Raw genomic sequence first — 25946 nt, forward strand, 5'->3', positions numbered from 1 at the left:
CAACATTAATGCTAAAATAGAGGGCTGGGTATGGTGGCTCACACCTGTAATCCCGGCACTCTGGGAGACTGAGGCAGGCAGATCACTTGAGGCCAGAAGTTCGAGACTAGCCTGGGCAACATGGTGAAACTTCGTCTCTACAAAAAAAAATTTTTTTAAATACAAAAATTAGCCAGGCACCATGGTGCGTGTCTGTGGTCCCAGCTATTGGGGAGGCTGAGGTGAGAGGATCGCTTGAGCCCAGGAAGCAGAGGCTGCAGTGAGTCATGATCGTTCCATTGCACTCCAGCATGGGTAATAGAGTGAGACTGTGTCTCAAAACAAACAATCAAACAAACAAACAAAAAAGAACCATAAGACTGACAGAACAGACTTTTTGTGGTGATAAGATATCAAATTATAAACACAGCCTAAGGCCACGTCAGGCAAGGGTTAAGTCAGGTGCCCCTACTCTTAAGGAATAAACTATGTTCTAATTATGTTACAGGATTTTTCTTTTTCTCTAGCTGCTAAACAAGCACTGACCTCAAGAGAAGCAATATTAAAACAGTTACAACTCATCCATCTCACAGACTCCCAAATGACACCCTGTTCCACCAGTCATAACTACAGCTTTGATTGAACAAGAGACTGATTTCAGTAACTTTCTCTTAATAAAAAGATCACTGACCATGGACTGCATCTGGTGGGGTTACAGAAACCGCACCCTCAGGTGCCTGCATTTCCTGAAAAGACCTTTTAATATGTAGGTTCTTTTATTTTTATTTTATTTTATTTTACTTTTTTTGAGATGGAGTCTCTCTCTGTCACCCAGGCTGGAGTGCAGTGGTGTAATCTCAGCTCATTGTAAGCTCCGCCTCCCGGGTTCACAACGTTCTCCTGCCTCAGCCTCCCAAGTAGCTGGGACTACAGGCGCCGGCCACCACGCCCGGCTAATTTTTTGTATTTTTAGTAGAGATGGGATTTCACCATGTTGGCCAGGATGTTCTCGATCTCCTGACCTTGTGATCTGCCTGCCTCAGCCTCCCAAAGTGCTGGGATTACAGGCGTGAGCCACTGTACCCGGCCAGATGTGTAGGTTCTAATTGTAATACGTTGATTGATTGATTGATTGATTGATTGAGACAGGGTCTGACTCTGTTGCCCAGACTGGAGTGCAGTGGCACAATCACCACTCACTGCAACCCCTGCCTCCTGGGCTGAAGCAATCCTCCCACCTCAGCCTCCCAAGCAGCTGGGACTATAGGTGCACACAACTGCACCCAGCTACTTTTTGTATTTTTTGTAGAGACAGAGCTTTCACCATGTTGCCCAAGCTGGTCTCAAACTCCTGGGCTCAAGCGATCCACCCACCTTGGACTCCAGAAGTGCTAGGATTATAGGCATGAGCCACCACGTCTGGCCTAATTGTAATACATTTAAATGTTAAGTCTCCGCCCCAAAGTGAACATGTATGGTATGTCACATGCACGTTTGTGCATACACGTGTTGGGGCCATCTTCACAAATATTCATAGTTTCTCCTGTAACCTGCCGATTATATCATTCAGCCAACCCCTTCGGCACAAAGCTCCTAACCCAACCCCTCCTCCTTCAAAGTGCCTGTCTCTGGTCTTGGAGGGAGGCATATTTCCCAGCCTGTGGGCTGGTCCTGGTAGGCTATAACCCCTTATAAGAAATAAAGTCTCTTCTCTCTGAATTTACACATCTGTGATTTTTTTGTTTGTTTGTTTGTTTTTTTTTTTTTTTTTTTTTTTTTAGTTAACAGGGGCTATGAACATTCTTACAGAAGCCTTTTATCTTTTGATTGATGTATGTTTTCGTTTATCTTGGGTATATACATAGACGTGGGCATGATAGATATTAGGATAGCCATCTTTAACTTCAGTGGATGCTGGAGCAAGTTTCTGAATTTTAGCCCTGAAGTGGGGATGATAATAACAGCACCTGCCTTAGGGCTGTTTCAAGATTCAAAGAGAAAATCTGGGTAAGGCAGGGTGCGGTGGCTTACGCCTATAATCCCACCACTTTGGGAGGCTGAGGTGGGCAGATCACCTGAGGTCAGGAGTTCGAGACCAGCCTGGCCAACATGGTGAAAACCTGTCTCTACTAAAAATACAAAAATAATGAGCCAGGCGAGGTGGTATGCACCTGTAATCCCAGCTACTCAGGAGGCTGAGGCAGGAGAATTGCTTGAATTTGGGAGGCGGAGGTTGCAGTGAGTCGAGATGGCACCACTGCACTCCAGCTTGGGCGACAGAGTGAGACTCTGTCTCAGAAAAAAATAAAAAAGAAAATCCGGGTAAAGTATTTAGAATTGGTACACCAAAATTTATAAAACGTAAATTATTGCTGGGATGGCAGTGGGGAGCCTGAAGATATTGGGCTTTTGTGAATGTTGAAGTGCTCCCATGACGAATTAAACACACAGGGATCTTTATAAGGGTCACATGATATTTAAGTGATACTTGACTATTGTATTAAAATTCAAACTAGTTAGATATAAAATAAAAAGTGGGTTTCACCCCATCCATTTTTTATTATTGAAGAAAAAAAAATATGTCAGAGTGTGGTGGCTTATGCCTATAATCCTAACCCTTTGGGTGACCGGGGTGGGATGATTGCTTGAGGCCAGGAGTTTGAGACCAGCTTGGGCAAAATAGCAAGACCCTGTCTTTACAAAAAATAAATATTTTGACTGGGTGTTATGGCATGAATCTGCAGTCCTGGCTAGGCCAAAGCAGAAGGATTGCTTGAGCCCAAGAGTTCAAGGCACCACTGCATTCTGGCCTGGGTGGTAGAATGAGATCCTGTCTCTCTCTCTCTCTCTCTCTTTTTTTTGAGACAGAGTCTCACTCTGTCGCCCAGGCTAGAGTGCAGTGGCTTGATCTTGGCTCACTGCAAACTCCGCCTCCCAGGTTCAAGTGATTCTCTTGCCTCAGCCTCCCGAGTAGCTGGGATTACAGACATGTGCCACCACGGCCACCTAATTTTTGTGTTTTTAGTAGAGACGGGATTTCACCAACCTGTTAGCCAGGCTGGTCTCAAACTCCTGACCTCAAGTGATCCATCCACCTCGGCCTCCCAAAGTGCTGGGATTACAGGCATGAGCCACTGCACCTGGCCTGACCCTGTCTCTTTTTTTTTTCCTTTTTCTTTTTTCTTTTTTATAGACAGAGTATCGTTCTGTAGCCCAGGCTGCAATGTGCAGTGGTGCCATCTCGGCTCACTGCAACCTCCGCCCCCCGGGTTCATGCAATTCTCCTGCCTCAGCCTCCTGAGTAGCCGGGATTACAGGCACACCCCACCACTCCCAGCTGAGTTTTTATAATTTTAGTAGAGATGGGGTTTCACCATGTTGGCCAGGCTGGTCTCAAACTCCTGATCTCAGGTGATCCACCCACCTTGTCCTCCCAAACTGTCAGGATTACAGGTGTGAGCCACTGTGCCCGGCCGATCCTGTCACTTAAGAAAAAAGGAGAAAATACTAAGCAGTGAGTATTTTGCAAGCATTTTCTTATTTCATCTTCGCCTTTTAATTTGATGATACTAAAGGCAAGTGTTAGAGGCCGGATTGCTAAAGCTGACCCAAAGAATGCCTCCCTCAGGGCTGGTTGATCCGTCTCTCTCAGGCCTCAGTCTTCCCATCTGTACAGTGAGGTGCCCACAGATCTCTGGGCTCTAAAAATCACAGCTCCACATCTATCCCTGGCAGAGGAAGGGCCTGGAGTCCTGCCGCTTGCGTCTCTGGGATACGGGAGCAAAGAGCCACGCATCCCCATGGCCCACACAGCCGTCACCTCCAGTCTCTCCTTGGCCTCATCTCCCCAGCGTCCTGGAATGGCATCGGGTTGGCCCAGGGAGCCCCTGTCCTGTGCCTCTCCTTTCCCCTCAGGGGCTGCCAGGCTGACCACCCCCTCTCTGCAGGCCAGGCCTCCAGTGCCGCAGGGAACGGCCCGACCCTCCCCCAGGGCAGCAGCAGGAAGAGGGAAGAAAGGGGATCCTCTCCAGCTGGCCAGAGCGACAGCCCTTCTTGTGCTCATCCACCCTCCAAGAATGCCCGTCCTCCCTCCCTCCCCCGAGGCCTGTCCACAGGAGCTTGAGATCAGCCAGAAAAGTCAGGCAACTTTTCAGGGACCGGGAGCGAGGTATCCCGGCCGGGGCCTGGGTCCAGTCTCTGCGGGCAGTGCAGTGCTGAGCCCCACCCCTCAAGCCGTGCCCTGTCCATAGCTCCAGACTTTGACCCTGCGCTCCAGTCCGGGCTGGCGGACAGAGGGCTGGAGGCAAGACGCCCCAGAATCAGGAGCTTCCCCTCAGGAAATAGCATCCTGTGTCCCCGCACGGCAGTTATCTGGTCTCTCCAGCAGTTTGGTACTTCCGGTGAGTGGCAGATGCACCTTTGAGCTGGGGGCAGGGGTTGGGAGAGGGGAGAGGCAAAGGATTTCATGTCCTACCAATGTCAAAGACGGGGCTCAATATTACAGCCTAAGGCAGGTGACAGGAAAGGAGAGCTCCAGCCTCTCAAACATCCAGCAGAGAGACCATAGGTAAGAGATTTTTCCCTCCCCAAGCCTCAGTTTCTTCATCTGGAACACTGGGATCATAACTCCCCTCTTAGAGGGTGAATCTGAGTGTTAACAGAGGTGGTGCATGTAAAGTGCTTAACAGATCTAGGCAGGTAGCAAGGACTCAAATGATAGTTATTATTTTTGATGGGGGAGTTGGTAGCCTGGTTCTCAAACTTTTAGAGCTTCTGTTCCATTTCAAGGACAAACTCTGCAAATAACTTCATAAGAAGTAGCCATGTGGTACAACCAGGGAGAACGAATTATGTTCATTCAAATGCCTCATCTCTGGCTTACTGATTTTTTTTTTTAAACAAGTCTTTCATATTCTTTGCTGTGCACGTAGCAATCAAAGCCATCAGCTGTCTCAGATTGCCTTCTAGGGGACAAGGGAGGTCCTAGGCAGATAAACGCAAGACTGAAAGACAAGCAGAAAGCGTCAGGTGGCAACTGCATGCCGACTGCCTAAATATTTTTTTAGAGCAACGCAGAAAGTGCTGATAGAACTGGGTCTGGATCCGAATGCTGTCCCATACTGACTGTGTAACCTTGGGTGGGTGACTTCTCCTCCCTGAACCTCAGTCCCAGCCTCCAGAATGAGGGCAGTAACCTTCCCTACTTCCTACAGCAGTTGAGAGGATTAAGAGGATTACGTCTGTGCTGCATCTACATGTGTCTGGCAAGTGGCAGAGACCAAAATACGTTGGTTCCCTTCCTGTTCCATGCTTACACAGACATTCTAATCACACACACACACATACACATGCACACAAATATAATAATCCAAGTTGTTTGCATCTTCTGGGATGCATACTCCAAGCTTGCTGGGTTGAAGTAATGGTATAAAACAGAGGAGAATGGCAACGCTAATAAAAACATCAGCAACAACACGAAAATGTCCAACCGAGTAACTGAGCTGGGTGTGTTTAAGTCCAAAAGCTCATTACCTACACGCATGAATGATTTTACCTGAGGCTGGATCTGCCAGATCTCACAATGTGGCTCTGGCTTGTCATGAGGACCTCATGCATTTATTTTGCACTTTAACACACACACACACACACACACACACACACGTTGCAATAATCAGTGTCAATTTTGACTCATACAGGGAATTTTTTTTTTTTTTTTTTTTGAGACGGAGTCTCACTCTGTCGCCCAGGCTGGAGTGCAGTGGCCAGATCTCAGCTCACTGCAAGCTCCGCCTCCCGGGTTCATGCCATTCTCCTGCCTCAGCCTCCCAAGTAGCTGGGACTACAGGCGCCCGACACCTCGCCCGGCTAGTTTTTTGTATTTTTTAGTAGAGACGGGATTTCACCGTGTTAGCCAGCATGGTCTCGATCTCCTGACCTTGTGATCCGCCCATCTCGGCCTCCCAAAGTGCTAGGATTACAGGCTTGAGCCACCGCGCCCGGCCCCATACAGTGAATTTTTAAAAAAAGATAATTGACTTTGGACTCACATTTTTTTCCTTTTAAATTCTTTTTTTTTTTAGACGGAGTTTTTTTTTTTTTTTTTTTTTTTTAGACGGAGTTTCACTCTCGTCACCTGGGCTGGAGTGCAACGGCATGATTTCGGCCCACTGCAACCTCCTCCTCCCGGATTCAAAGGATTCTCCTGCCTTGGCCTCCTGAGTAGCTGGAATTTCAGGCGTGTGCCACCAAGCCTGGCTAATTTTTTTGTATTTTTGTAGAGACAGGGTTTCGCCATGTTGGCCAGGCTGATCTTGAACTCCTGACCTCAAGTAATCTGCCAGCCTCAACCTCCCAAAGTGCTGGAATTAAAGGCGTGAGCCACCGTGCCCAGCCTTTTTGATTTTCCATTCTATTCCCACCAACACTCTAAAAATTCCTACAGACATTTTATTTTATTTTGTCTTATATTATATTTTATTTTTGAAATGCAGGACTCTGAAGCTTCGGTTGTTCCTCTTTACCTGCTTGATTCTCAGATTTTCAAACCATGTGATTTACCGGCAAGCACGGCCTTTAAGCACATAGACTTATGAGCCAGGCTGGCCTGGGCTCTGCCTCTCGCTACCTGGGTGTCCAGGAGCTGATATTCCAGTGAGGAGACAATAAGGCAAGGAATTTGTCAGCTCTCATAAAAGTTTATAGATGAGGTTGGGTGTAGTGGCTCACTCCTGTAATCCTAGCACTTTGAGAGTCTAAGGCCAGCAAATCACCTGAAGTCAGAAGTTTGAGACCAACCTGGCCAACATGGTGAAACCCCGTCTCTACTAAAAATACAAAAATTAGCCAGGCGTGTTGGCGCATGCCTATCATCCCAGCTACTCAGGAGGCTGAGGCAGGAGAATCACTTGAACCCCGGAGGCAGAGTCTGCAGCGAGCTGAGATTGTGCCATTGCACTCCAGCCTGGACGACGAGAGTGAAACTCTGTCTCGAAAAAAAAAAAAGTTTATAGATGAGGAAACTGAGGTTCAATTAGGATTAACCAACTCATCTTGGTTTGCCTGAAACTCTGATGCACTGACTTTTAGTCTGAAAGGCTGCATCCTGGCAGGACCCTCAGTCCTGGGCAAGCTGCGGACGTTGGTCACCCTCACTCAGTCAAGTTGAGCAACCTGCCCAGGGTTACATGGCTGGTGTGTGCCCAAGTCAGCCTGCGAACCTGGGTCTGTCTGACCCTCAGCCTGGGCCATAGTGTCTCTTGGATTCATCATGGAGAATCTGGAGAATGCAGAAAGCCCTTTATTCCTCTGCCTTCTCATTGTTAACGTATAAAAATGGTCAAGAGGGCAAGTGCAGTGGCTCACACCTGAAAGCCCAGCGCTTTGGGAGGCTGAGGTGGGAGGATCGCTTGAGCCCAGGAATTGGAGGTGGCAGTGAGCTATGATCGTGCCACTGCACTCCGGCCTGGGTGCCAGAGTGAGACCTTGTCTCTTAAAAAAAAAAGAAAAAGAAAAAAAGTGGTCAGCTCTCTGGAAATTATGCAGAGACAGTCAAAAAGCCCAGAGAGGGAGAATTAACTTAGCCAAGGTCACACAGCAAGGCAGAAGTGAAGCCAGGTCTGACTCTGCCTTTCTCTTATTTTTTTTTTTTGGAGCGAGTCTGGCTGTGTTGTCCAGACTGGAATGCAGTGGTGCGAACTCGACTCACTGCAACCTCTGCTGCCAGGGGTTCTTCAAGAGATTCTCCTGCCTCAGCCTCCCTAGTAGCTAGCATTACAGGCGCCTGCCACTGCGCCTAATTTTTGTAGTTTTTAGTAGAGACGGGATTTCACCATCTTGGCCAGACTGGTCTTGAACTCCTGACCTCGTGATCCACCTGCCTCGGCCTCCCAAAGTACTGGGATTACAGGCGTGAGCCACTGAGCCTGGTTCTCCCTCTCTCCTTTTGTTCCTGCAATGTTTTTGTTCTATGTGATTTTTTCAAAGTTCTAGGAGACAAAGTTCTAGGAGGCTGCTGTGTGTTGATGGCCTACTCTGTGCCAGGCATTGTACCGAGAACTTTTGCTAAACTCGTTATTTAACCCTTAAAATGACCCTGTAAGATTGGGATTACCCCCTTTTCGCAGATAAGGAGATTGTGTCTCCAGGCAAAGTATTAGAGAAGAGGGAGGAGAGGAGGCCAAGAGTCCCTGAGAGGGGCTGTCTCCTAAGCCCCAGTATCCAAGCTAAGGCTCGAAGTTGGAAGAATTGCCTAGAGGAACGATACCTTTCTGTTTGTTGGTTCTATCTCCAACTTGGCTTCTGAAACCCCAACAGAGTCCAGTTCTTGTGGACTGGAGCCGTTTTTCCCTCCTTTATAAAACTAGGCCATATTAAGAATGTCCTGCTGTCCAGGGCCGCAGGCCCAAGTTGCCAGGAGCTGAGGTCTGCAGGAGGAGAGTTGTGAGTGAAGAGGAGGGAAAGTTGAATTTGGCTCTTCTGAGCACAAACAATTCTCTTGTTCTGCCTCAGCAGGAGGCTGCAGAATATTTCCCTGCTGTGCAGACTTAAGTAGCTTCAAGGTTAGAAGCTGGTAGGCCTTCTAAACTTCTCAGGGCCCAATTAGCCCTGTGCCCCAAGGCGGGTGGAGTTCTGTGCTGGAAGACCAAGTTCTGAGGCCAGACACTGTGTCTGTCATGCTCATAGCTGCATTTGCTGGCTGCTAGCCTGGCATATGGTAGGTATGCATTAAGCGTGTGTTGAGTTTGCTCAAATTGAAATTAAGTCACAGCTGCACCATTTAACTGGCTGTGTGACTTCAGGTAAGTCACATCACCTCTCTGAACGTCAGTTTCCTCCTCTGGAAGACGGGGCCGAAAGCAGCAGCCCCTACCTCATAAGAGTGTTGGGAGACTTGGAAGAAGGGATGCCTGTGAAGCACTTAGCTGGGGCCAGCTGGCTCACAGTAGGTGCTCCACAAATGTCAGTACATTACTTCTTTTTCATCAGGCAGCTTGTTAAATTTGTTACGTTTGGCATCTTGTTCAATTTCCCATCCATCCCCTCAAGTATGGATTATTAGAGGTTGAAGCATCTTGCTCAAAGTTAACGGCCAGTAGGTGGCAGAGCTGAGTCCTGAAGCCAGAGCCCGTCGCACTAACCATCGGCCTACCGAGCCTACAGTTGGTCATGCGCTCTGCTGGGTCTTTTCTATTCCCAGCCCAGAAACTGGGTGTCTGGGGATGCTCCCCAGAGAAAGCTGCATCATTTACCAGCCGTGCGACTGTGGCCAAGTCTCGATTGCTTCGCCATACCTCAGTGTTTCCATTTGCAAAATGGGAACAATGATATTCCTTCCTCCTGGGGTCATGGGGAAGATCAAATATAAAAAGGGCTTGGTGGTGTCTGGCACTTTCTAAGCCTTCAGTGGATGGTGGCAATGGTGGTGAGGATGATGGAGATGATGGTGATGATGGTGTGCCTCAACCCTTCCTTCCCACAGGCTGGTACCATGCGTGTGGTGGTGATCGGAGCGGGAGTCATCGGGCTGTCCACCGCCCTCTGCATCCATGAGCGCTACCACTCAGTGCTGCAGCCACTGGACATAAAGGTCTACGCGGACCGCTTCACCCCACTCACCACCACTGACGTAGCTGCCGGCTTCTGGCAGCCCTACCTTTCTGACCCCAGCAACCCAAAGGAGGCGTGAGTGAGGGTCACATAGGGTAGCCTGGGGAGCCCATGGGGCTAAGTCTGCAGAGGGGGTCAGGGTTCCCATCACCAAGAGCAAGCCCCTTGTGGAAGCTCTGGTCTAGCATAAGATAAAGAAAATGCCAGGCATGGTGGTTCACGCCTTTAATCCCAGCACTTTGGGAGGTCGAGGTGGGAGGATCACTTGAGGCCAAAAGTTCCAGACCAGCCTGGACAACGTGGCAAAATCCCATCTCTACCAAAAATACAAAAAATTAGCTGGGCATGGTGGCGCACGCCCGTAATCCCAGCTACTCCGGAGGCTGAGGCAGAAAAATCATTTGAGCCCAGGAGGTAAAGGTGGCAGTGAGCTGAGATTTTGCCACTGTACTCTCAACAGAGTGAGACTGTGTCAAAAAGAAAAAAAATAAATAAAAGATTCATAAATATTAAGCCCCTTGCTCTGTGCCAGATACTAGGAGGTTTTGTCTCGTCTTCCTGAAACTGGGTGCCTGTCAATACCACATGGTTGGTGAATCTGGAAAACTTCCTCTTTTTTAGTTTATAAATTTTTATTTTTATTTTTATTATTTTTTTTGAGATTGTGTTTCACTCTTGTCGCCCAGGCTGGAGTGCGATGGCATGATCCTGGCTTACTGCATCCTCTGCCTCCTGGGTTCAAGCGATTCTCCTGCCTCAGCTTCCCAGGTAACTGGGATTACAGGCATCTGCCACCACGCCTGGCTAATTTTTGTACTTTTAGTAGAGATGGAGTTTCACCATGTTGGCCAGACTGGTCTCGAACTCCTGACCTCAGGTGATCTGCCTGTCTTGGCCTTCCAAAGTGCTGGGATTACAGGCATGAGCCATCGTGCCTTGCCAAGTTTTATTCTTTTTAAATAGAGATAGGGTCTGTCTGTGTCGCCCAGGCTGGTCTTGAACTCCTGGGCTCAAGCGATCTGCCCTCCTCAGCCTCCCAAATTGCTGGGATTACAGGTGTGAGCCCTTGCACCCAGCTGAATCTGGAAAACTTCTAAGTGGGTGAACATCTAAGTGGGTGGATGGATGCACAGATTTATCAAATAAATTGCAAAGGTCATTATGGTAGTTTAGAAACTGCCAGATGCTTCAGCAAATGGAATGCCCAATGAATAGCAGCTCAAACAGATTAAAAAATTGTTTTAGAGGCATCCTGTCACCCAGGCTGAAGTGCAGTGATATGATCATAGCTCATTGCAGCCTTGACCTCCTGGGTTCAAGCAATCCTCCCAACTTAGCCTCCCAAGTAGCTGGGACCCAGGTGCATGCCATCATGCCCGGCTACTTTTCTTTATTTTTTGTAGAGCCAGGTTCTCCCTATGTTACCCAGGCTTGTCTCAAACTCCTGGCCTCAAGTGACCCTCCTGCCTCAGCCTCCAGAAGAGCTGGGATTATAGGCATGAGCCAATGTACCCAACCAGAATTTTAATTCACACCTCTGTAAAAAACCAATGTTTCTGATCAGTGCGCAGTGATTCAGGGGCCCAGGCTCCTTCCATCTCATGGCTTTGCCATTTTCCCACATGTTCCGGAGGTCACCTCAATGTCACCATTCACAAGGGCCGGTGACTGCAGAAGGATCACGCAGGACCACATGCGCAGAGTCTTTAGAGTCCCTTGGCCAGAAACAAGTCACACGGTCTCATTTAGCTGCAAGAGGGTCTAGGAAATGTAGGTGAGCTCTGTGCCCGGGGGAGGAGGAAAAGTTTGAGGAGCTGCAAGTCGATATCTGCCACCAATGTTTACAAGGAGGGGTGCTTGCAGCCAGCCTGAACAGTGTGGCTCGTAATCCCCAAAGCCAGGTCAAGGCCTTCACTGAAACTCATCAGCCATGTAATCCTGTGCTGGAGGTGCACTCCAAATGGTTATGATGGGCATCCTTCATTCCCTGTCTTCTTTATTCTATTAATGGGGAAATATTGGAAAATTTGGGAGGGAGAAGACCCATGGCATTTGGGGAGTTGCAAGAGTGAACGTGGTGGATTTCTGGGTTTTGGACACACCCCAAACCCCTGATCATGCCACAGCCCCATGCCAGCTGACCTAAGGTTTTTTGCCCAGCTCAGGGCATTGGGTGATCGAACTCTTCATGACCCTTCCAGGGACTGGAGCCAACAGACTTTTGACCATCTCCTGAGCCACATCCATTCTCCCAATGCTGAAAAACTGGGCCTGTTCCTAATCTCAGGCTACAACCTCTTCCATGAAGCCATTCCGGTGGGTGAACACTTCTTGACTGTGAGGGATGATCCCCCAGGGCTGGGGTGGTGAGGGTGAGTGCCGCAGAGCCTTAATCACAGATGAGGGCGGGGTGTTTTGAGTCTCGTAGGCGACAGACTCCTGGGTTCAAAACAGGTTTGGTTTAAATTCTATTTTTGCTTTGAAAATTATTTTTGTTTCAAATTTTGCTGTTCAGTTGGCAGAGGACAAAGAATCTTCTGATGCCCAGGGGAAACTAGCCTTTGATTAGCATGGCTAAAACACAAACATGTTCTGCAGTGACGGGCACTTGGTGCTGAAGCCAAAAGGTTTCATGTGTCCCTGAAGGTCCCAGGGCTTTTTATCAAGAAGAAATAAAATACTTATCATAGCAAAAACTGCCAAAGCATTTATTTTGTGCCAGGCCCAGTCCTAACTCATTTACAGCTAGCCGCTCATTTAATTCTCTTTATAACCAGGAGGTAAGGGCTGTCCTTATCCTCACTTAATAGATGAGAAAAAAGAAGCTCCGAGAAATGGAGTAACTTGCCCAAGGCCACAAAGCTTGCCAGTGGCTGAGCTGGGATTTGAATCCAGGCCATGTGTGACCACATGCTGCCCAATGTGCTCACAGGAACAGCACAGCCCTGGGAGGGCTTGCTCAGGCTGCTTGGAGAGGGTGGTCTGGCTCTGTGCCCAGAGCCCTGTGCCAGCTCTTAAAGTTCATTCAGCCTTTAGCACTCTGCTAAGGGCTTTATCCACATTATCTGTTACCTTTCATGGGACTAAGAGTATTTTTTTTTTTTTGAGACGGGGTCTCGCTGTATTGCCCAGGCTGGAGTGCATTGGCATGATCTCGGCTCACTGCAACCTCCACTTCCTGGTTTCAAACCATTCTCCTGTCTCAGCTTCCTGAGTAGTTGGGATTACAGGCATGCACTACCACGCCTGGCTAATTTTTGTATTTTTAATATAGATGGGGTTTCACCACGATGGCCAGGCTGGTCTCGAACTCCTGACCTCAAGTGATCTGCCTCCCAAAGTGCTGGGATTACAGGTGTGAGCCACTGCACCTGGCCAAGAGTGATTATTAACTCCATGATACAGACAAGGAGACTGAGTCTCAGAGAATTCAAGTAGTAAGTGATGAGGCTGGGGTCTCTGCCCAGGTTGTCTGACACTATGCTCTGTTGCTTTCTCTCATCCCCGGGGACTCTCACTGTTGCCGCTTTCTCTCCCCTATTTCTGACCTTTTCCGTATAACTCACCCTCAGTCTTACTCTTACCCTTACCATAAATAGCGGTTAAGAACATGGACTCTGGAACTGAGCTGTATGGGTTAAAATCCCAACACCACCATTTATTAGCTGTGTGACCTTAGGTGAGTTATTTAATCTTTCTAAGCCTCAGTGGGTCCATCTGTAAACTGGGGAAAGAATAGCATCCACCCCAGTGGCTTCTTGTGAAGGTTAAATGGACCAGTATAAGTAAAGTGCTTGGAACGGTGCCTGATATGCACTTAGCATGACATACGTCTTTGTCATTATCTTTTTTTTTTTTTTTGGGATGAAGTCTCGCTCTTTGGCCCAGGCTGGAGTGCAGTGGCACAGTCTCGGCTCCCTGCAACCTCCAGCTCCCAGATTCAAGGGATTCTTCTGCCTCAGTCTCCTGAGTATCTAGGATTACAGGCATGCACCACCATACCCTGCTAATTTTTGTATTGTTATTCTTTTTTTAGTATGGACGGGGTTTCACCACATTGGCCAGGCTGGTCTGGAGTTCCTGGCCTCAGGTGATCCACCCGTCTCAGCCTCCCAAGGTGCTGGGATTACAGGTGTGAGCCACCACGCCTGGCCCATTATCATTATTATTGACTTCCATCCCTCCTGGTACCCCCTTTGTCCTTCCTCTTCAGGACCCTTCCTGGAAGGACACAGTTCTGGGATTTCGGAAGCTGACCCCCAGAGAGCTGGATATATTCCCAGATTACAGGTGAGTTTATTGTCATAGTGAAAGGGGACCGGGGCCCCATGAGTTAGACAGACCTGTCCAGAAGGCAGCAGAGGGTAGAGGCACCAGATTTCCTGTGCTACCCAGGTCTTGGTACCCTGGTCTCCTGGTCCTTGGTCCAGCTCCTTCAGAGAAGCTACCCACTCAAACCTGGCCTTGGGCTGGGAAGGTAGGGGGTATGAAATCACAGATCTCAAGTCCGGAGGCTCCATATCACCATCTTGTTTTGTAGATGAAGATATTGAGTTTCAGAGAGGCTAAGTGACTTCCTAAGGTCACACAGCCAAGTGGCCAAACTGGGATTCCAACCCAGTCTGTATGACCCCACACCGCTCCTTTCTTTTCTCTACAGCCTGATGCCTCTCTGGTCTTCTCCTCATCCCACCCCATGCCTGAATCCCCTCTACAAATGCACATTCAATTTCCACTTGCATCTTCCAATGTCAGAGATGGTCTTGTCTGATAGAACATTTTTCCTTGCATTGAGCTCAAAACCACATCCCCCCCTTGAACTTCACCTAGTGGTCGTGGCACTACCCTTTGGGCCTACAGAACAACATTGCTCCCACCTCCATTTCACAGCCTTCAAATATAGCCCTGATTTTTACCTTTATTTTCAACTTTTGCCTGCTGTGACTCTAGCTATGGCTGGTTCCATACAAGCCTAATTCTGGAGGGAAAGAACTATCTACAGTGGCTGACTGAAAGGTGAGATTTTAAACTCCACTTTGAGGGAGGCACCTCCCAGAGAGGAAGTTGTAGTAGAAGATGGTTGGTGGGCTTCCCCCTGCATGGACCAACCCCAGGGTTTGAAGAATACCCTTAGGCCTGGTGTGGGAGCTATCCTTGGTCCTGATCACCACTGGGCACAGAGGCAATGGGTCCTGAGCCTAGCTGGGCATCAGAACCACCTGGGCAGCTGTTTACACATGACGTCTATTAACAACCTCTTTTAAATACCTAATATTTGTGTAATAGTTTTAGATGTATTATTTTAAGATTTCCAGATATGTTTGCATCATCTGCAAAACATAAGCTACCTTTTATTTTTATCTACCTCTCTCTTTTTTTCTTCTCTAACTGCTTTGGCCAATACCTCCAGAACAATGTTGCTCATCCAGATGATAGTGGATGTCTTTGACTTGTTCCTCATGTTAATAGGAATCTGGCAGTGTTCTAAATTAGCAAACACTCACTTGACAGAAATGTTGATATTTATATTCACATACATTCGTATTAAGGGAGATTCCATACGTGTGTGTGTGTGTGTGTGTGTGTGTGATGGAGTCTTGCTCTGTCGCCCAGGCTGGAGTGCAGTGGCGCAATCTCGGCTCACCACAAGCTCCGCTTCCCGGCTTCACGCCATTCTCCTACCTCAGCCTCCTGAGTAGCTGAGACTACAGGCGCCCACCATCACACTTGGCTAATTTTGTTTTTTTTTTGTATTCTTAGTAGAGACGGGGTTTCACTCTGTTAGCCAGGATGGTCTCCATCTCCTGACCTCGTGATCCGCCTGCCTCGGCCTCCCAAAGTGCTGGGATTACAGGCGTGAGCCACTGTGCCCGGCCGTTTCTAGTGTATTTCTAATTGTGCTAGATGTTTTTGCAATGGGATGTTTAAAGGGAGGGTGGGTGTCCTCAGCCCACCTTCCTCCTCATGCCCAGCTTCTGACAAAGGGGAATTTGGCACTGGTACAACTCTCCCCTTCTCTACTCTGAATCTCATCCCCTTTACTGTTACAAAGCAATGTGGTGGTCATAGGAAGTATTGGGGGCTAAGAGGCCTGGGTTTGAGTTCCAACTCCATCACTGACTCACTCTATGGCCTTCAACAAGGCCCTTCCCCAACTCCATCTGCCCAACAAGGGGCTTGGACCATCTCTGGTTTCCCAAGGGAGATTTTTTGGACTACCAGTCCAGCCAGGTGCTCATGAGCTGATTTGACGACACAGCCATCTTCTCAAACAGCATCCTGTGCGACTAATGTCTGCAGAAGGTTCTTTGGGAAAGGTTTCTGTGCTACCCTCTTGGCGGGATGGGACAGAGAAATGAATACTAGGCTTTTTGATGTGTTTGATCATCCCAGGTTAACTGAGAGGGGAGTGAAGTTCTTCCAGCGGAAGGTGGAGTCTTTTGAGGAGGTGAGCTGCAGGGCTGATGTGGTGGGTGGGGGAGGGAGAAGAAGGGAGGCCTCTGCTTCTTGCTGCTGAGTCGGGGGCCCCTTCTCAGGCTCCTAGGGTCCCCACAGGCCTGCCCCAGACCCTTGCCCCAGGAGGACTCCGGTATTCTGAAGGAGGAAGTCTCTGCCTTCATGATGGTGGTGGGAACAAAGGAACACTGGGATCATGGTGGCCATTAGGAGCTGATTTATATCTGAGACTCGATGAGTTTTGGGGTTAGACAGCTGGCCGCCTTTTCTCAGTGTCAGCTGCACTCCAAGGTCAGACGCTTGCTTCTTAACCCTACTGACATCTGGGTTGGTCTTTCTGCAAAGTCCAGGCCCTCAGCTGACTCACCTCTAAAGCGACACCACCACCAATAATAATGATAGGAAAAGCCACCGTCTCCAGGCACCAGCAACAAGAGCTTTACTGTATGGCTTCATTTGATCCCAGCATCTAGAACCCTGCTTGGCGTATGGAAGGCACTGCATACATGTAGCTACTAGTGCTATGTCATGAGGACTAACCTGCTCTGGGTCGGGCCCTGATGGACACTGGAGATACATGGTCCACCCAATGCAGCCCTCATTCTCAATCATTCACTCAGGAACAATAGTAGCATCTCGCAATGTGTCTGTGCCATGACTGTCTTGTGATGAGAGTCCCTGGGGCTGGATTGGGGAGCTTAGGGGCTCATCATGCATGCTTGAGATGAGACCGTCTCATCTGTAGACAGAGCTAGGGGTTCCAACGTGTCTTCTGCAAATGTCTTGGCAGACTAGAAGGCAAGAGAATAAAGTTAAAAGGAGTCAAAAGGAGAAAGATAACTATCTCTGCTTCCTTTCTGACTTCTTTCGGGAGGTTCCAGGAAGATTTCCCCCATCCAAAGAACTGCTTTACAACCACTTTTATATCCAGAGTTGTACAGGAGCCTCATAGCAGCCTGTAAACAGGCACGGGCAGCCTCATTTTACAGAGGTAGCTGAGCATTAAGGAGATAAAGAGCCATTTTCAAGGTCACACATCAGATAAATCGCAGGGTGAAAATTTGGAGCCGGGCCTCTCTGATTTGTCGTTGAGACCTCTCCCCACTGTTCATCAGGGAGTAGACAGATTGAGGGTAGAAGAAAGGGGAAGAGACAACAGGGAATACGAGGATCTTTCCCACCTTTCATCCCCCACTACCCTGTTGGTTGTTACCAGGTGGCAAGAGAAGGCGCAGATGTGATTGTCAACTGCACTGGGGTATGGGCTGGGGTGCTGCAACCAGACCCCCTGCTGCAGCCAGGCCGGGGGCAGATCATTAAGGTGAGTGCGAGGGTGAGACCCCTGCCTTTTGTTGATAGGAAGATCATTCCGCATGCTTATTCAATCTCTCAAGATGGTGGACAAATCAGGAACATCTGTTAGAGGAGCCCCCCCAGACTGCAGAGAATTGACATGTTAAAATCCAAACTTGTCCCACCCCCATTTGCCCTCTTTCAGGATTTCCTCTTGATCGTGAAGCACACGTGTATGTTCTTGTACCTATGTGGGAGCAGCATATGCCTGTATTGTAATAAAACTAGCAAACATTTATGGAGTGTTTACCAAGCACTGGATACAGGCCTAAGCACTTTATTGTGTTAATTATTATTATTATTATTATTATTCTCGAGACAGGGTCTCGCTCTGTTGCCCAGGTTAGAGCACAGTATCTTGATCACGGCTCACTGCAGCCTTGACCTCCCAGGCTCCCACCTCAGCCTACTGAGTAGCTAGGACTACAGGAACATGCCACCCCGATACCTAGCTCTTTTTTTACATTTTTTTGTAGAGACAGGATTTTACCATATTGCTCAGGCTGGTCTCAAACTCCTGGGCTCAAGGGATCCCCCCGCCTTGGCCTGTCAAAATGCTGGGATTACAGGCGTGAGCCGCCACGCTCAGCCTATTTTGTTAATTAATTTAGTGATGGCCACAGCCCTTTGAGCTGGGTACTACCATATCGTCATTGCCATCTTACAGATGAAGAAACTGAGGCAAAGAGGATTTAAGTAACAGGCACAAGTTCACACGGTAGTAAGAAGTGGAATTGGGATTGGAAGCCAGGCAACCTGGCTTAAAAGCCTGTGCGTGCAAGCATTGTTCCATGCCTCCTCTTGCTGTGTGTGTGCATGTGCATGAGGGTATGTGTGTGTGCATGTATGTGAGTGTGCATGTATGTGGTGTGTGTGTGCATATGCGTGTGGGTGTGTGAGGGTGTGTGCGCATGTTTGTGAGGGTGTGTGTGTATGTGTGTGAGGGTGTGTGTGCATTTGTGTGAGGGGTGTGTGTGCATGTGTGAGGAGGGTGTGTGCATGTATGTGAGGGTGTGTGTGTGCATGTGTGTGAGGGTGTGTGCATGTATGTGAGGGTGTGTGTGTGCATGTGAGGGGTGTGTGTGCATGTGTGTGAGGGTGTGTGCATGCGCATATGTGAGGGTGTGTGCATGTATGTGAGGGTGTGTGTGCATGTGTGCGAGATGTGTGTGTATGTGTGTGTGCATGTGCGTGAGGGGTGTGTGTGCATGTGTGCAAGGGGTGTGTGTGCATGTGTGTGAGTGTGCATGTATGTGAGGGGTGTGTGTCCATGTGTGCGAGAGGTGTGTGTGTGCATGTGTGTGAGGGTATATACCTGTATGTGAGGGAGTGTGTCCATGTGTGTGAGGGGTGTATGTATGCATGTGTGTCAGGGTGTGTGCATGTGTGAGGGGTGTGTGTACATGTGTGTGAGGGGTGTGTGTGCATGTGTGTGAGGGTGTGTGCATGCATTGAGGCTGTGTGTGTGCATGTGTGCGAGGGGTGTGTATGCATGTATGTGAGGGTGTGTGCATGTGTGTGAGGTATGTGTGTGCATGTGTGCGAGGATGTGTGCATGTGTGTGGGGTGTGTGTGCATGTGTGCAAGGGGTGTGTGTGAATGTGTGTGAGGGTGTGTGCATGTGTGTGAGGGTGTGTGTGCATGTGTGTGAGGGGGTGTGTGCATGTGTGCGAAGGGTGTGTGTGTGTGTGCATGTGTGTGAGGGTGTGCATGTATGTGAGGGTGTGTGTACATGTGTGTGAGGGGTGTGTGCGCATATGTGTGTGAGGGTGTAGTGCATGTACGTAAGGTTATGTGTGTGCATGCATGTGAGGATATGTGTGCATGTGTGTGAGGAAGTGTGTGCATGTATATGAGGGTGTATGTACGTGTGTGATGTGTGCATGTATGTGAGGATGTGTGCATGTGTGTGAGGGTACGTGTGTGCATGTGTGTGATGGTGTGTGTGGGCAGGTATGTGAGGGTGTGGGTGTGTGCATGTGTGCGAGGGGTGTGTGTGAATGTGTTTGAGGGTGTGTGCATGTACGTAAGGGTATGTATGTGCATGCATGTGAGGGTGTGTGTGTGCATATGTGTGAGGGTGTGTGTGCATGTATATGAGGGTGTATGTACGTGTGTGATGATGTGTGCATATATGTGAGGGTGTGTGCATGTGTGTGAGGGTATGTGTGCATATGTGTGATGGTGTGTGTGTGCGTCTGTGAGGGTGTGTGTGCATGTGCACCTGTGAGTGTTCATAGGGGTGCACGTGTGTATGCTTATGTGTGTAGGGGTGCATGCGTGTGTTCCTAATGTGGGCTGATGGGTGTGACAACCAAAATGAGTGACTGAGGCATACGTCTGAAATCATCAAAGTTTATGGAACCAGCTTGAAGGGACGCCCAGGAAAAATGCGAGTCACAGATGCACCTGTGGCTCTTTTTTCCAAAGAGATTCTTGGGAGATTTAGTCTTTATATGTTTTCTTTTTTAAAAAAGCAGAAGAAGGGTGCAGCTGTGAGAGAATGATAACATACTTGTGAGACTTTAGTTAGTGCCCAGTAAATCTACATTTTACATAAGATAAGATGAAGGTTTGGGCCAGGCGCAGTGGCTCACGTCTGTAATCCCAGCACTTTGGGAGGCCGAGGCAGGTGGATCACGAGGTCAGGAGTTCGAGACCAGCCTGGCCAATATGGTGAAACCCCATCTCTACTAAAAATACAAAAAATTAGCCGGGTGTGGTGGCAGGCGCTTGTAATGCCAGCTACTTGGGAGGCTGAGGCAGGAGAATCACTTGAACCTGGGAGGCGGAGGTTGCAGTGAGCCAAGACTGCACTCCAGCCTGGGCAACAGAGCAAGACTCTGTTTCAAAAAAAAAAAAAAAATTGAAAGTTTGAAGAAAAAAGGAATGGAGGAAGTTCTGTACCTGGGAAGATAAGCTGGTCAATGACATCATCACTGTGGAGTCTGTTGAAAGGGCTGGTTTCTGCTTACCACTTAGGGAAGAAAGCCTGACTTTGGCCAGGTCATTGAGGGAGGGGATATAATGAGGCACATTAGACCTCCCATCCCACCGCGGCTGTGAACTCAGCTCCAGGGTTTCTCTGGGGCTCCTAGGGCCAAGAGGGGGTCTGTTCATTCAGTTGGGGGCTTAGAATTTTATTTTTATTTCTTATGTGTATGCATTTACATGTGTGTACTGGTGCTTTTCTTCAGACATGTGGGTGAGGAGACACAATGCTTCAGGGAGCAGGGGTGGCTGCCAATCAGGGCAGCTCCTCCTGCAAGAGGCAAACAGCCAGGTGCACACTTGGGTCATAGCGTCATGAGAGGTCTTATAAGGAATCAGACCTGACTCTTGTCAGGTCATCTGGCCACAGAGGGGAGCAAGGACAGCCGCACTGACTCACCTCTGCTGATGAGACTTTCCTGCCTTGAATCAACAGGTGGATGCCCCTTGGATAAAGCATTTCATTCTCACCCATGAGCCAGAGAGCGGCATCTACAATTCCCCGTACATCATCCCAGGGTAAAATTGGACTGTTCTCGGGCAGAAGAGGGGTCCCCTTCACGCCCTCTTCATGCCCCTGCTGCCTGCCCCAGGCTCCTTACTGCCCACAGTTGTTCCCTTTCAGTGTTTTAACGTATTTATTTATTTATTATTATTTTTTGAGACAGAGTTTCCCTCTTGTTGCCCATGCTGGAGTGCAATGGCGCAATCTTGGCTCACTGCAACCCCTGCCTCCTGGGTTCAAGCAATTCTCCTGCCTCAGCCTTCCAAGTAGCTGAGATTACAGGTGCCCACCACCATGCCCAGCTAATTTTTTGTATTTTTAGTAGAAACGGGGTTTCACCATGTTGGCCAGGCCTGTCTTGAACTCCTGACTCAGGTGATCCACCCACCCTTGCCTCCCAAAGTGCTGGGATTACAGGCATGAGCCACTGTGCCCGGACCCTTTCAATGTTTTTAAAGTGAGTTTGAACTACTGAATCCCTGGGAAGGCAGACTCAGCCTTGACTGAGGTCTACCATGAACATTCTTTTGGATGACAATAGTGGTGATGCTGAAGATAAAGGCAGTGGATGTAATGCGGTGACACTAAAAGTGGTATGTAGGTGGCTCATGCTTGTAATCCCAGCGCTTTGGGAGGCCAGTGTGGGAGGATTGCTTGAGCCCAGGAGTTCAAGACCAACCTGGGCAACATGGCGAAATCCCATCTCTACAAAAATTGGCCAGGCATGATGGTGTATGCCTGTGGTCCCAGCTATTCAGGAGGCTGAGATGGGAGGATTGCTTGAGCCTGGGAGGTTGAGGATACAGTGAGCCATGATCACACCACTGCACTCCAGCTTGGGCCACAGAGCGAGACTCCGTCTCCAAAAAAAAAAAAAAAAACCGTGGTGTGAATGGCAATAATGGGAGTGGGAATGGGAATGGTGATTGGGGTTTATGGTGGTGGTAATGTTAATGGTGGAGATGACAATGTCACCGAAACCAGTGGTGATGTTTGTGGGATGACAATATTGTTGATAGCAGAATGGTGGTAGTAGGGATAATATTGTAGTGATGGGGAAGACAGCATTCATGGGGGTGGTGATTGGCATAAGAGTGGTAGAGTGGTGATGTTAATGGAGGTGGTCTGGTGCTGATGAGATCAGTACTGACGAAGGTGTGATTGGGAGTCGGGATGGTAGTTGGTGCTGATGGAAATGACACTATCAATGATATTAATATGTAGCAGAGCTGACAATCTCAAAGGCAATGTTAATAACATGGTTGCACCAACCATGTGGTCTCAATGGCAGTGTTACTGGTGTCATGGAAATGACAATATCAATGGCAATGTTAGTGGTGGTGGTGAAATGATGAATGCCGTTGGTGGTGATGACCTATTAATGATAGTAGTGAAGACAATGTTGTCGATGGAGATGCCAACACTGATGGAAGTGGTGATGGAAGAGTTCATGGTTGGTGTTGATGGTGATGACAGTGACAATTGAGTTAGTGATGGTGGTGTTGTTAGCAGAGGTGACAAGGTTGATGATAATGACCTTATTCATCTCGCAGCCTTCATTTTCCTTGATCCTTGACCCTCCTCATTTGTATCTAGGACCCAGACAGTTACTCTTGGAGGCATCTTCCAGCTGGGAAACTGGAATGAGCTAAACAATATCCAGGACCACAACACCATTTGGGAAGGCTGCTGCAGACTGGAGCCCACTCTGAAGGTAAGGTAGGGAAGAGTAGCAGTGCCCTAGACCAAGGTCCTGGGAGCTTGTTAATGAGGACACTTCAGGATGGGAAGATGCCACCGCTGGGATAATTGGGCAAATTAATTCCAGCAAAGGATGTGGAATATAGCAGAACTTGACAATGTACAGGGAAGTTCTTGCTATGGGCTAATGAATCCTGTCTGGTCATGGCTGGGAGCCCTTGGCTTTGACGTTTGTCTGCGAGTGATGATGACAGTAGTGACGGTGATGAGGATGAGTTGGTATTGATGGTGAGGAAAATGCTGAGAATGGTAATAATGATGGTGATAAGATGGTGACTATTGTTAGAATTATGGTGGTGGCTGATGGTGAGGGTGGTGGTTGATGATGGAATTGGTGGAGAGGTAGAAGCAATAATGGTAATGATGTTGGTAGCTGATAAAGATGGTGTTGGTGGTAGTGGTGATTGATAAAGGTGACTGTGATTATATTAGTGTTGGTGGTGATGAGATTCTAAAAACTACTTACTACCTAAAAATGGCCACAGGAAAAAAAAAATCCAGAAATGAGTGATCAGCACGTTTCTTTCCAGAATGCAAGAATTGTTGATGAACGAACTGGCTTCCGGCCAGTACGCCCCAAGATTCGGCTAGAAAGAGAACAGCTTCGCGTTGGACCTTCAAACACAGAGGTATGCTCCCACGGCAAGGAAAGTAATGCCCTCCTCCACTCCTTAGATGGCTCTGGCATTTTCATGAAACAGTCATGTCTGATCTCAGGTTCCACACAGGCTCCCTGGCAGGCAGGGGCAGTGGTGGCTAATATCCCCTCCTCTATAAATGGGGAAACTGAGGCTCAATGATGGTTAAGGACCTGCTCAAGGTTACACAGGGGGGCAGTGGTGATGTTAATGGAGGTGGTGCTGATGAGATCAGTGTTGATAATGGTGTGATTGGGAGTGGGGATGGTAGTTGGTGCTGATGGAAATGACACTACCAAGGATGTTAATACCTCAGCAGAGGTGACAATCTCAAAGGCAGTGTTAACATGGCTGCACCAACTGTCTCAGTGGCGATATTAATGGTGTGGCAGATATGACAGTATCAATGGCAGTGTTAATGGTGGTGGTGAAATGGTGAATGGGGTTGGTTTTCTAAAGTCTGTGGTCAAATAGCAGGAAAATGTGTACTTACTGGATGTGTACTTCATGTCACACACAGCAGCAAGTCCATTACATGAATGACCTTATTAAATCTCCTCTGGAGCTCTTTGGGATAGGGACAGTTCTCTCTATGCTTCAGATGAGGAAACTGGGGTGAATTAAGAGGTGAAGTCACTTGCCCAAGTCAGACCACTGGTGGAGGGCAGGGCTGGGATGTGATTTGAATTTGACTCTGAGGCTATTTTCCAGATATCCATTTTGTGGCTGCCCCATCATCTCTTGCTACTGTCCCAGGGGGTCCCCACCATTCCCCCTGGGTGCCAAGAGAAACTCTGGTGGCATCTGGCTTTGCCCAGGACTCTTCAGGAGGCTCCTGAGTCTTCCAGGGCAGAAGAGCTTCATCTATTCTTTCCACTGTCCCTCTCGGACCTGGCCACCTTCTCTCTTGCTTCTCCTAGGTCATCCACAACTATGGCCATGGAGGCTATGGGCTCACCATCCACTGGGGATGTGCTCTGGAGGCAGCCAAGCTCTTTGGGAGAATCCTGGAAGAAAAGAAGTTGTCCAAAATGCCACCATCCCACCTCTGAAGACTCCAGTGACTGCTGCTTCCCCCACAAGAACTGCCTTCTCCCCTCAGCCAACAAATCAATGTGCTCCTTCATAAGCCATTGCTTATCCCTCACTTCTTTCCTCAAAGAAGCATGAGGTGAGAGAAAGCCATAAAGTCAGTGCCTGGAGAAGGGTTCAGCCCAACATGGGGCCCCTCTCATCACCGAAATCCCTCTACCTTCTCTGGATCTGGCATTATAAAGAACAGCTGGGGGCTGTTATTCCATGAGTCTTCAGAAGAAAGGACAGCTCAGAAAATCAAAGAGGCCAACTGCCCAGAGCCACAGAAAATTGAGGATAATTGAGACTAAGTAACATGATTACAAGTTGTACTAACATATTAAAGGTTCTGAAAAGTCCTGCAGCAAAGACAACTATCTGATGTTGTTTAACCCAGTGCTTGCTAAACCTATCTGGCTGTGGAACACTTTTGCCCAGAGCACCCATGAATGCCATGAAACAAATTTGAGAAAACGCTAGAACAGATGTTGTTTTATCTGTTGTATTTGTTGCAGGAGGTTATACATACAACTTGGGCGTGGAGGAGGCAGAGAGGTGAGGCACTGAACTAGTAACACATGGTGTTTCCTCCACATCCAGAATTCCAAATGGCATCAGCTATTCACCAAGTGGCCCCATGGGCACCACGTAACCTTTGAGGAGGGGCCACTGAAGGGATCATCCCACAAGGAACCCCTTCATAGAGAACTGTTTTAGTCCATTTTCTGTTGCTTATAACAGAATACCTGAAACTGGGGAATTCTTTTTTTTTGAGACAGGATCTCGCTCTGTCACCCAGGCTGGAATGCAATGGCATGATTTTGGCTCACTGCAACCTCTGCCTCCCAGGTTCAAATGATCCTCCCTTCTCAGCCACCCTAGTAGCTGGGACTACAGGCACTTGCTACCATGCCCGGCTAATTTGTGTGTGTGTGTGTGTGTGCACGTGTGTGTGTTTTGTAGAGATGGGGTTTGGCCATATTGTCCAGGTTGGCGTTGAACTCCTGGGCCCAAGTGATCCTCCTGCCTTGGCCTCCCAAAGTGGTGGGATTATAGACATGAGCCAGCACACCTGGCCGAAACTGTGGAGTTTATAGAGAAAAGGAATTTATTTCTTACAGTTATAGAGTCTGAGAAGTCCAAGATTGAGGGACCACATCTGGTGAGAACCTTCTCTCTGGCTGGTACAGAGGTGGGGACTCTCTGCAGAGTCCCAAGGAGGCTCAGGGCATCACGTGGTGAGGGGGCTGATTGTGCTAACATGCTAGTTCAGCTCTTTCCCTTGTCTTAGAAAGCCACCAGTTTCCTTCCCAAGATGACCCACTAATCCATTAACCTAATAACCCATTAATTGATAAATGGATTAATCCATTTATGAGAGCAGTGCTCTTAGGATCCAATCACCTCTTAAAGGCACCACCTCTCCAAACCACCACATTCAGGACTCAGTTTCAACGTGAGTTTTGGCAGGGACATTTAAGCAATAGCAAGAACTAAACTCACCAAGCATGCTCCTTGTTTGGGGGGCAATTTAACATCTCTCTTGTCTTTCGGCTGGCACCCTCTGAAATGACAAACAAGCT

The 25946-nt window shown here is 48.4% G+C and overlaps 1 protein-coding gene across 4 annotated transcripts; it reads left to right on the top strand.

The window, feature by feature from the left end:
• Window positions 1–4253: 4253 nt before the first annotated feature.
• On the top strand, window positions 4254–24732 carry DAO (D-amino acid oxidase). 4 transcript variants are annotated; one of them, XM_045365877.3, is made up of 11 exons: window positions 4254–4379; window positions 9458–9660; window positions 11787–11901; window positions 13799–13875; window positions 14536–14601; window positions 15979–16033; window positions 17258–17362; window positions 20822–20904; window positions 22487–22604; window positions 23182–23280; window positions 24210–24732. In XM_045365877.3, the coding sequence occupies exons 2-11, from the start codon at window positions 9467–9469 to the stop codon at window positions 24339–24341; spliced, it is 1044 nt and encodes a 347-aa protein (XP_045221812.1). In that variant the 5' UTR covers window positions 4254–4379; window positions 9458–9466; the 3' UTR covers window positions 24342–24732. The 4 variants fall into 4 exon arrangements, with proteins under 4 accessions (XP_045221812.1, XP_005572221.1, XP_005572220.1 ...); XM_005572163.5 differs by having other exon boundaries at window positions 4366–4546; XM_005572164.5 differs by lacking the exon at window positions 14536–14601.
• Window positions 24733–25946: the final 1214 nt, after the last annotated feature.

Source organism: Macaca fascicularis, chromosome 11 (assembly GCF_037993035.2).
Source record: "Macaca fascicularis isolate 582-1 chromosome 11, T2T-MFA8v1.1".
Taxonomy (NCBI): domain Eukaryota; kingdom Metazoa; phylum Chordata; class Mammalia; order Primates; family Cercopithecidae; genus Macaca; species Macaca fascicularis.

Bases quoted from the DNA above. Each gene is read 5' to 3' on its own strand.
- DAO (XM_045365877.3), top strand. From the start codon at position 9,467: ATGCGTGTGGTGGTGATCGGAGCGGGAGTCATCGGGCTGTCCACCGCC. The intron at 13,876-14,535 runs GTGAGTTTATTG...CTGTGACTCTAG, and splicing joins GATATATTCCCAGATTACAG to CTATGGCTGGTTCCATACAA. The intron at 17,363-20,821 runs GTGAGTGCGAGG...TTGAATCAACAG, and splicing joins GCCGGGGGCAGATCATTAAG to GTGGATGCCCCTTGGATAAA.